This window comes from Apaloderma vittatum, unplaced genomic scaffold (assembly GCF_000703405.1).
Source record: "Apaloderma vittatum isolate BGI_N311 unplaced genomic scaffold, ASM70340v1 scaffold18466, whole genome shotgun sequence".
In the NCBI taxonomy this organism is placed as follows: Eukaryota; Metazoa; Chordata; class Aves; order Trogoniformes; family Trogonidae; genus Apaloderma; species Apaloderma vittatum.
In genome coordinates this window covers 47841-59735 of record NW_009721469.1, presented here as the reverse complement: position 1 = coordinate 59735, position 11895 = coordinate 47841, and the positions used below count along the sequence as shown (strand labels likewise).

Sequence of the window (11895 nt, the reverse complement as noted above, 5' to 3'; positions counted from 1 at the left end):
AACTAAGGCTAGCCTTGTGCCTGGAATCTCTAACTGGAGACCAGCTCCATCGCAGGATCAGGTACAGACTAGCAGTGTGATCCTATCTAGGTACTAAGGCTTCAAACTCCATCCACCCCAGTGGGCCCTTCCTGTGCTTCAACACCCAACATACAGCTGCACTTGTTTATCTCTTCTAGTTAAGTGATGATGGTAGATGGACATTTCCTTGACAAAATGTCAATGCAGAAGAGAGAAGGAAAGCAGAGACCCAAATCAATCTGTTACTTCAAGCATCAGCTCAAATCTCATGTTTCTTAGGTGCATGAAATTGCTTCTCTTCTTTGGTTAAAGCAGCTTGGTTATGATCCCTCCCTTCTTACTACTCTAACAAGATCTATTTGGGAGTTACAGATTGTTCAAAGTCCTGTATTTCTTCTCAGCTCCAACCTTACAAAGGGTCTCCAGAGACACAGACTTCAAATCTGCAATTTGGACTCCATTCATACCTGTATTTTGATCTGTCACACAAGGACTCTAGACACTGGTAGAAGACAGATGCCTCTACCCCATCGAGCGGGCTGCAGTCATTTGGGGGCTGGCGCTGCCGATGTTGTCCAGAGGATGATGTTGGCACAATCACAGTATTTGGATTCTTACCAGCCAGTAGATCTTGATAAATGGCTGCCACACTTTCCAGGAACTCTGAAAAAATAGAACACGACTTAAAAACTTGGGGCTATAACCAGCAAAGCATCCTCCTGACCTACCAGACCTGGGATTAAGCTGTCATTCCCTGTTCTGTGTTGTACATATCACCAGCAGGAAACAAGCACAACACTAACAGCATACTGCATGTTCAGATCAGATATTATGCAGGCACAAATAGCCATATGCTGCTGGCTTCTGCCTGTCAGAATGATTACGAGAGGCCACTCACTCTGTTGAACAAGATTCTCAATGCAAGAGAGACTAACTAGCACATGGATAAACAGTGGAGCACGAAAGCTAACATCGAACATAAAACTAGTTTGCAAAGTCTAAAAAGTTTTCCTTCTCCATCTCTTGCCACTGATTAACAACTCATCCAAGTTGGGAACCGCAACAGGAGGAAAGGGAGCAAGTTAGTCAGGACTCCAGGCTGTACCCCAGCTTGTCTCCATGCTGCTCCAAAGTAAATATAACACGGGATCTACAGGAAGGGCCAGGGCAGGTCAGGGCTAGAGCTGGCAGAAAGCCTCTCCCCAGGCTCCTCATACTACCCACTGTTTACTGCAAGAGTCTAATTTTAAACAAGTTTGTTTATGGATGTGGTCAGCAATTTACAAATCTAGATTCCATTTGGAGTGGTTTGCGTGTGGGTGGGTTGGTGGGAGAGCGCATGAGAGGCTGCGTGTGTGCATTGCCCTGGGGGAACAGGACAGGGACAGGACGTTTGAGCGTGTGTACACAAGGATGGGCTTGAGAGGACTCCAGTGGCATTTAAATCCCTGGTGAAAGGAGGTGTAATGCTGTGTGTGAGGTGAGTGGAGGAGAAAGGCAGGATATCGGCGAGCCCTGAGGCTGTGCTGTGGTTCTGCAGCTCAGTGGAAATACTTGTTATATCAGAGAAAAACTTCCCAAACACATTTTCTGTCCCTGACTAAACATATTACAAGCCTGGTTCTGCCCAACCCAAAATCACCATTTTGAACGGGTTTTCTTTGATGAACTCTCGTGGATAATGTGATATGCACAGGGGAGTTACAGGGTAAGTATATACAGAGAAGTACTGAGAAAAATTTTTGTATTAGGGATAGCAGCTGACTTTTAACTGCTGGAAAGATGGGAACTGACAGGTTGTACCACATCAGCAGCCCACCCAAGGCTACTACTTCCTCTTCACCACAGCTTCTAGTCAGTCTCCCGGTACCCAAATCCGTCCTCTTCTGCCTGCTCAAGGCCAGTTGTGAGCATCAGAGTCCATCAGTTGTGTCCATCAGAGGGAGCTATTTAAGTGCAAGTGGACAGAAATCCAGGAGCTTCTGTTGTCTTCTAGAAAAGTGCTCGGTGCTAAGAGCTGAGTAAGTGGCACACTCCCCAGCAGTCTCTAGCCCTTGGGAGAATATCTAACTTTGATAAAGGAAATGCTTCCCTCTTTTTGGCCACTTAAGCAGTTCCGTGAATGAGATTTCCCCTTCCTCATCCACATTTTAGGGGAGGGGAGGGCAAACAGGGTTTTAAAGCAGTCTCCCTGTACAGAACAGGCATCTGAATGCTCATTCATGTTTCCCTCTCTTGTCTCCTGAACTTTAAAAATACGTAAGGATTTTTACAGATATATATGTGGGTGAGCATAAATATATACACATAAACAAATATTATTTGATTTGTACTTCTGTCAAAAATTTTAAATACCCCATTAGTTAAAACTCAAAGTGAGGGAGAAGGGGAGAATACAATAAATAACCAACAATATGAAGAGGGTAGATGGGGATTAACTGTTCACTTTCCCTTCCAGCTAGGGGCTCTCAAATCAGAGATCTGGTTTTTCATGGCACAAGTGACAGACCTGTGCAACTTCTTGCCAAAAGGCAGTGTGGAGCTTACAAGTTTATATGGAGAAGTTTTTGAGAGAGGAGTCCAATGGGGGTTCCTAAACGGAAGGAAACTACTTGTTCAGAAACTCTTTGAGCTCAAACCAGGTCATAGTTGGGTGAGTATTAGGGGGAAGAATTAGATCTGTTTGTTCAGTTCGTTTTCCTTTTACGGCACCATCTGGCGAGCTTTTCTTATCCTGTCTCCAGCAGGGACCAATACTTTAGAGGCAGAAATGCATTATTAAGGAAAAGAAAAAAAATGTTCCCAGTAAAAGTTAATTTTTAGGTGCTAGCATACTCTAGATAAAGCTGGAAATTTATGTCTCAAGGCTAAAACAAATACATGCATAAGCCATAACAATTACAAGTATCTTGTTATTCACAAAAATTTGGAATATCCTTATAAAGCTTCCTAATCTCTTGGCATCAGTGATGCCTTTCGTCAGTGGATTCCATTATCTATGTATTTTCTGGGAAAAAAACACATCCTTAGAAGTTTCAAAAAAGTGAAGGGATTGGGAAGCCATAAAATTGTAATGCTCTACTAGTGGGTGAAGTCAGCAGCTTCTCAGCATTTACCTGAGTAGTAGAACTGGATCTGGAAAGCAAAGAGAAAATCAGAAAAAGACATCAGGCAATCCATAGCGTCATCCATCAGCACAATCCTAGGATAAGATGAGAGAAACAGTTTAGCATCTACAAAGGAACTAAAGGCTGTATCCAGGATCCCCAGATCCAGCGGGCGTGCAGTCAGAGAGCTGTGTGCAGCTGAGGATCGCTACTGGCTTGGCCCAGTAGAAGAGGTTAGGAGAGAGAACAGAACACCCAGTGCTGCATGGATGGGGACACTCTAATATCAGATGAAAGTAGCTTAAGAACTTGCAGCAAGGGGAAGATCCCGAATGTCAACCACACATTTCAGCTACAGTGTGAACAGAGCAGTGTGACATAGATGTCAAGCATTCAGAGCCTGGTGGACACGACGGAATGAACACTGGCATAAAAACTGCAAGGCTGGTTCACATGGCCACGCAAAGAGTAAATCAGCTACAGACAAGGCAGTTACACAAGTATTAAACTGGTGTAAGCAGAACAAAACTTAAGTGATTCCTCTGGATACTGGAGTTCATCAAACTGGGATATCTTCCAATTCATAAATATAACAACAGTTATATAATTCCCAACCTAGACTCAAACAAACTCCATGTGACTGCAGAGGAAATAACACTGCATCAATAACCAGCTTTCTAATTACACACTGTGAACATCCTATCCTCCTCTCCAGATGAATGAATCAGTCTCTTTTCATATCTACCAGGTCTATCATTTGACTATCAGGTCAAATTTCACGAGGCTGAAGACTTCTTGGGCCAGGGACAATGTCTTCTTTCTCTCTGCTACGGCCCAGGTGCATGTAGGGAGGGGAGCCATATGCATCCCTATTTTGAAGCATGCTTCATGAATATAGAAAGTATCAGCTACACACCATAAAGAGAAGCACAAGCGATAGCAAAGTCCAACTCCTCCTTTCAGGAAAAAACTCTAGATTTAAGAAGTAAGTTAGGATTAAAACGCTCATAAAAATGAAAACAAAATCAATGCTCTGGTCACTGCCACTACATTAAGGACAAAAAAGTCAGTCCCTGAAGTGAAGAAAATCAAACTTGGGCTGATCAATAACAGCTCAGACTGGAAAACACTCCACTTTGATGGTTTGGATGATGCTAAAGAAAAGTAGTTGGTACTTCTTCTCAACTCTGTGCTGGTCTACTGACCCTGTACAGTCAGTACTTGGCATATCTTGTCATATGAGAAGGATTACCAGTTCATTACAGCCAAAGTATAGGTCACCTAGTATGACCCTTTTGAACACAGGGCCAAATGTAATCTGTGGACCAACTCCTGCAGCATCAATGGTCCAAACAAATTGCTGGGGAAACATTCCTCTGTCTCATGTAAAAGCCTCCAGGGAGCTGACTCCAGTGGGAAGCTGACCAAGAAGAGTTACAGGATCTTGCAAGACTTCCCTGCCTCTCAGACCAGTTATGTTCACTGTGGCAAAATCAAACATGTAGAGCAGCTTGAATTAATTATCTTAAAGAAGAAAGACTGGGGCTAAGAGGGTCCCCAGGAGAAAAGCTAGTATTTAAAACAAAACCCTTTGAAGATGTCAAAGTGCTTCTGATTTATTTATTATGTTCCAGAAGCCTCCTCCTCCTCCCGTCTAAAGAAGCAGTAGCTTCAGTTCTTAATTCTCACTAATAAGCATGTTACTGAGACTGTCAGTGGCCACATCAAGGAAATGGCTTTGAAGCTGGCAGGCAGAGCATCTTCATCTCTCAGGCAATGCTGCTCTGCCACTGGCATTTCCAACCACTATTTAAAGCACTGGAAATGCAATGGGCCACACTGATGATGAGCTGCACTCCCTCCTTTGAAATGATGGTCTGTCTCCCAGATACCCTCCAAGCACAAGCTCTGAAGTTTTTTCCAGTGCATGGACATGCAGGAGAACAACAGCTGAGAGGGTTTTTATGTATTGGTTATGCAGGGTGACAATATTACATCACCTTCAAAATAATCACATAATTTCACTTGTTAACTCTAAAGCTACGCTCAGCGGCTGTGCGCTGCAGCACCTAGTCCTAGCCTCTTACTAGAGGAGAGCATGACAAAGCACGCAGAGGTCTGAGAATTTGCTGGATATTGCTTGCTGTTAAAGACAGGAAGGAGCCTCTAAGGAAGACTGTATGGCACATATGTGTCGGAGGAGTGTCTAAATAGAAGCAGGTGCACTCTGGTGCTGGGTTACTGACTCCACTTGGCCCAGGAGTCTGCACTCCGGAAATGTTGAGAAGTCTTTAAATCCAATACAACCATTTATGAGGAGATTGACTGCAGCTGGCTATTTCCCCACATAGCCAGCTGACTGAGCAGTCAGGGAAGCTGGGAGAGCATCACATGCAATATCTCTGCGTCTCTTCCCTGAAATATCTGCCACGGCGAGAATCCTAGCCACGGGCCGTAACTCAAGAAAGCAAGACCAAAACTGAGGATGAAATCTGAAAGTCTGAACTGCAACTAAGAAGAGTTCATCAGGTAGCTAATATTTCAAGGGATTCTATACTCATTCCTTTTGTCTAAATTAGACTTTAAGTCCTCAGGGGCACAGACATATTTACAAAGTTAGTAGTTGGCACTCAATGAATAATGAAATCAAAGAGAAACTCTGGAAAGGGCTGAAGAAAGATGCCTACACTTGAGGAACTCTGGTAAAGCGTGTAGTGGCCTTTCAGGGTTCAAGTGAGTTTGGCCAGCAGTAAAACCGTGTTACTGTGCCAGTGGGGAAAGTTTATGATCTATTGATTATGGTTAAAATCTCCTAAACCCATACTAGACAGGCTGTCCCCAGGACAAACTCTAGACCAAGCAAGTGGAAAGGGCTTTTACTGTTCTCTGCTAACTCACACAATCTGTCTTAAGGCCAGGCTGGCTCAAATTAGTCTCCAGGGACTTGGTTTGTTTACTGATACATGGAGGCCAAAATAAGTGGAACATACAGAAAGGGTGCTCTCAAGCAATCTGTTAATATCAGGGGTACAGACTTGCAAGCCCCTCTTGCACTGGCACTGGTCAGTGCAACATGAGCTCCCATAGCACACAAACCAGCACAGGAGCTGGGAACTACTTAGCTCTTGCTACTCAAATGTGGGCAGTGAGTTCCCTGTGTTTCTATGAGAAGAGAAAAGTCAGTGCTCAGGTACAGGATCCTGAAATCAGGGCATCAAACCAGAAAAATCCCTTCATTTTCTGTCCTTCTGCAATTTCAAGATTCAGAAAGCCAAAAGGTGTCTCTGAAGATCAAAAGTATCTCTGTAGATTAAAATCTTCAGTCTGCTGATGGCTATAATGTTTTGAAGGAAAAAACATTCAAGAAATCTCACCGACACAGAAAGCCTGGTTCTTTTTTGGGTATGACTTCTGCATTTGTGTGGCACTGAGAACAGAAAAGTGGAGCTCTCTGGTGTCACGTGAATAAAATCCATATTGTTATAGCCTCTGTTCTTCTGCTCTGATCTTATGCCTAGTGTTTGTTATCAGAGCATAGCAACAGCTCCTGGATGAGTGGCATGTCCCGTGCTGTGAGATCATCTCAGTCATGCAGCGCTGAGACTGTGACTGCTCTCTTCCCAAGAGCACCAGTAATTCCACAGGTCTTGGCTGTACCAATGAATGCTGTGGCTACTCCTGCTGCTACTTTATTTAATTCCTTTCCTAAGCAAATAAGCAACAAAACTGTTGGGGAGTGGTGCAGACTGAAGGAGGAACAATGTCAGTAGGTTTGCATGTGACATTCATGGTGTGCAAGGACTCAATCAACTGGTGCCGGAAGACAGCCTGCAGAGTTCGCCTTTCTAACTGGCAAAGACCAAGGAGGACAATGGGAAGTGTCCACCAGAAAAAGGACAAGAGTAGGACAACAGTAGGAAGGAAAGAGAAAGATAGTTTAGAAATATGACAAGTTTTAATAAAATTGTTTGGCTAGCTCAGCTTGTAACAGAATAATAGCAATGTATAAATAAATCTCTAGCCAGCCAAAAGCAGGAGCGAGGTCATTCCCCACCTGAGCCTGGGTGCCTCTGACAGAGATCTCATTTCGGTCCAACACCTGCTCCCAAGGCCAGCTCGTCTGTCTCTACAGCACACATACAACGGTGCAGCAGGCCCCTGAATGGGGCCTCTAGTTTACAACAGCCTGGTGGATTAAATTCCTTGACAGAAACATCATAACATGTGTAGATATGCCGCAGTCTCCTTTCATGCACCATCACAAATTCCTGCTCAGCTCAGCTGGAACCCTATGAAATACATGGAGGCTTGTGTGCCTCCATGAAAGGAAAGAGCAGACAGATCCCTGCTATAGGGTTCGCATTCTTTCATAGTCTGGCACTGGAGGCCAAGCAGCTGTACTCTTTCACTTTCCTTTCTTAATAAAATTCTCATAGGACTCTGACACTCAAGAAAGATATCATAATGACAGACAGAAAATCTGTACCCTTTCACAGAATCTCAGAATGCTCGGGGTTGGAAGGGACCTCTGTAGATCATCTAGTAGAACCCCCCTGCCAGAGCAGGATCCCCCAGAGCAGTCACACAGGAACACGTCCAGGTGGGTCTGGAATGTCTCCAGAGCAGGAGGCTCCACAACCTCTCTTGGCAGCCTGGGCCAGGGCTCTGGCACCCGCACAGTGAAAAAACTTTTCCTTATGTTTTTGTGGAACTCCCGTGTTCCAGCTTGTACCCACTGCCCCTTGTCCTGTCATTGGACATCCCTGAGAAGAGCCTGGCTCCATCCTCCTGACACTCCCCCTTGTTTATAACCATTGATGAGGTCACCCCTCAGCCTCCTCTTCTCCAAGCTAAAGAGACCCAGCTCCTTCAGCCTTTCCTTGTAAGGGAGATGTTCCACTCCATCATCTTTGTGGCTCTGCAGTGGACTCTCTACAGAAGTTCCCTGTCCTTCTGGAACTGAGGGGCCCAGAACTGGACACAACATTCCAGATGTGACCAGGTGGTGACAAGGCAGAGTAGCGGGAAGGAGAATCTCTCTCAACCTACTAGCCACCCTGCTTCTAACCCAGCCCAGGATGCCATTGGCCTTCTTGGCCATGAGAGCACATTGCTGGCTCATGGTTATCCTGCTGCCCCCAGGACCCCCAGGTCCCTCTCCCCAGACCTGCTCTCCAACAAGTCAGTCCTCAGTCTATACTGGTACTTGGGGTTGTTCTTTTCCAGATGCAAGACTCTGCAATTGCCCTTGTTTATAAGCTGGACTTGATGATCTTGGAGGTCTTTTCCAGCCTCAACAATTCTGTGATTCTGTGACTCTGCTGTATTTCATAAAATCTCTCCCCGCCCAGCCCTCCAGCCTGTCCAGGTCTCTCTGAAGGGCAGCACAGCCTGCTGGGGTGTCAGCCACTCCCAGTTTTGTGTCACCAGCAAACTTGCTGACAGTGCTCTCTGTTCCCTCATCCAGGTCGTTGAACAGTGCTGATCTCAGTCCCAACCCCTGAGGGACTCCATCAGGTACAGGCCTCCAGCCAGACTCTGTCCCATTGACCACGATTCTCTGACTTCTTTCCTTCAACCAGTTCCCAACCCACCTCACTACCCGATCATCCAGATCACGCTTCCTCAGTTTAGCTGCAAGGATGCTGTGGGAGACGATGTCAGATGCTTTACTGAAATCGAGATAAACCACGTCCACTGCACTTTTCGTTATTTAGGCCATGAACAACATAGGCAACAGTTAATATCCTGATTATGTGTCTAGATCCTGTTTCCAAATGTCATATCTAGGTCCATGAAAAAAGTTAAAATTCCATGCCCACTATGCTGGTTAGGAACAAGCGCATTTATTCAGTAGCCTTGCTGTGATTATATATGTGTGTGTGCTTACTCCTAGAGAGATCTGAACTGACCCCCCACCCCAACAGATGCATAAACCTTATTACACTTTCACTATCACATAGTTAATAATCAACTGCCTAGGCTGGACTGGAACCAACAAGCACTATCAGTAAAAAAATTCCATATCACATTATCAGTGCCCTGAGCCATCTATCTGCTTTAGGCCTTGTCTAGATTAAAATAAAATTTCTAATAGATTAGCTATAATGTTCTTAGCTAACATACTTTAAAACACTGGCAATCTTTCAGAGGCTAGCACCTTTTTAACATGATGAACCATAGGAAGCTGGGGCAAGGGGGAACACATTTTAAAGACAGTAAACAGTACATAAAATAGAGTTTAAAATCATGCCAGTTAAAAAACACATTGGCTGACTTCCTTTTATATGCAACTCATCTTCTGAATGTAGAGCCAGCAGCATTCTGCACTGATATTTCAGGCCTTCTATACCTTAAATATACACTCTTTTTCATTGCTAGAAAAACATCCTGTTCTTAGCCTCAAAACATGGTATCTCTTTTCCTCAAAATCTTAAAAGCTGAAGGTCTCTGTCCATACCTTTACTGACAAATCTAGTTCCTAAGTCCATGTGTGTAGGACTTGCCTTAAAGGAGAGGATGAGGACCCACCTTGCTGCTTTCTGAGTGAGTTCCATTGGGAAGTCAGGGCAGAGCAGCTGCAGCAGGCAGTGGTATTCCCGTGCTGTCAGCAAATCTGCAGGAAAGAGAGGTGAGAATATGTAATTCCTTAACAGCCTGTTCCCTCCCCTTGCTTCCTCTCTAGGAAAAAAACCTACTCCCTTCTACTCCCAATTCAAGTAGACTGAGTACTAATGACAATATTACTGCTCCCCTGGACCCTTAGAGCTGGGCTCTTGAGATGGAGTTTCCTGAAAAGACAATCAGAAAAAGGCCTGATAAAGGGGAAATTCTGCTGAAGTAATCCCTGCAAAGAAATTTGTGTGAAAAAGAGGTAACCAAAACAGGGCAGCTTCAAGTGAGAACACAGTTTGGTTTGACTTGAATATAACCATGTGGAAAAAGGAATCATTTCAAAGTCTCTTAAATCTGTTAAAATTCACTGGCATGATGATATCCACCACAATATGACTGAAAACCATCCACAGAACTTCTGGCAGCAGTAACAAAGTCAAACGAGGCTTTTGAGTTGTGTATGGAAGGCTACAGAGTATAAACCGCAGACGTTATTCCTTCAGCATTTGGTGAGGCAGCTGGATGGTGTCTTTTGGAATGTGTACAAATCTGGTTGCTGTATTATAGGAAGCACAGAACGAAGATCCAAAAAACCCACAAGAAATCCAATCAAATGATTCATGTTTTAGAGAACAGTCTCTGTGAAAGACTGGTCAAGACAGAGTTTTTTTCAGCAGCAGGAGTCTAAAAGAGGTGACTCTTAGGGAAGCTTATAGGATCCCAAGGGAATGGAAACATACTGATGTCAAAAAGCCCTACATGATTGTATGTTCATCGTCCAAAAGGCTGTGGACTGGACTTAAGAAGAGGACAAGCTGAACAGCAGCAATTTTGCACTACTTTTATATACGGAGGAATGTGAAGTATGGAAGAGCGAGCCAGGGGGAGTAGAGCAAGCAGAACTCGGGGAGGGGATCCAAAGGGCACAGGCATTAGGAGTGAGGTCCAGAGCATGAGTTCTTTTGCCACAAGACACATCTTAGCCTTCCTTAGGCTCCCATCCAAATGATCAACCTTCCTCCAGAGGACAACCACAACTTTTTCATACCTCCACGATTCCTCAAAGCCTGGCAGTTCAACAAAAGCGAGAGAAACAGAAAATTATATGCCTTTGTTAGACGCCTCAAGAGGCGGGTATGTAGTAGCAAAGGGACATTTCACTGCAACTTCCAACCCAGCTGAATTAATATTTTCAATGCTAACTAAAGAAATACTGCAGAGGACTGTCACCAAAATGAAGCTGTAGATTTTCCCTTTATCTATATTATTAGCTAGGAAAGCGGTGGAAAGAGAGGGTACAGCTACTATTTTTCTCTTCAGGAAGCCCTCTAGTCAAAATCATTGTGGTCAGATACCCACTGTAGACACTTCCCAGGGTACTACACTTTGTACTGCTCTTGGGAGGACTTTCTATCCAGTAAAGCACCTTGGGTTTAGGGTCATGCTACAAAGATTTTGCTCTGTCTGGAAAAAGTCAGCTCTGCAGTCAGAAGTCTGCTGTAACACAAGGAGGTTCCAGTCTGTGCAGAACTACAAAACCACTGCAGGGATTTGTGCAACCTGTTCTAGTGTAGGGATAAATCCATCAGAATCTCTCTCATTCCAAAATTTGAATGCTAAGGTGCGTTAAATTTCTGCGACTGCACTGAAATTACGGATGTCTGGAAGAACATGGAGAGCACTGTAAATTTTTTGTATTGTCATTTCTGACTAAAAAACCAGAGGCTGCTCTGTATTGCAGATACTAACTCGGTCCTTCTGACAGAGTGTATCTGAGCTTGGGTTAATGACGGTATCCAGGGGAATGGTGGGGATTTCCCCTGCCATGTTAGCTAATTAGTTCCTTGAATGTATCACCAAGTTTCACGTATAACTGCAAATGAATATTACTGAAAAAGCCCCAGTATCATGAGCTGATTTTTCAGCTCACTATTGCTTTTTCATGACACTGTGCAGAGGGGGAAAAAATTTCTTCTCTGTTATTTTTTTAGATCAACGGTCATTTATAGCAATAGAGATCTTGGTCTTAAGTTCTCGAGAAAACTATCTGATTGTGTAAGGTATGTGCAAGTTTCATAAACTCATCTTCAACAGGCTCAGCATAGGAAGGAGGTTACAGGAAAACAGAGAAGTTGGGCATAAAAGCACTCTT

At 44.2% G+C, this 11895-nt stretch overlaps 1 protein-coding gene across 1 annotated transcript in view; it reads right to left on the bottom strand.

Moving 5' to 3' along the window:
* LOC104275445 (chromosome unknown open reading frame, human C11orf49) overlaps positions 1-11895 on the bottom strand; it is a gene marked incomplete at its 5' end in the record, with an annotated part of 55021 nt that overhangs the window by 5202 nt on the left and 37924 nt on the right. Inside the window, 3 exons of the mRNA XM_009871409.1 lie at positions 489-684; positions 3138-3223; positions 9660-9744. Of these exons, the coding sequence (XP_009869711.1) occupies positions 489-684; positions 3138-3223; positions 9660-9744 (367 nt within the window). The remainder of the gene's footprint in view (positions 1-488; positions 685-3137; positions 3224-9659; positions 9745-11895) is intronic.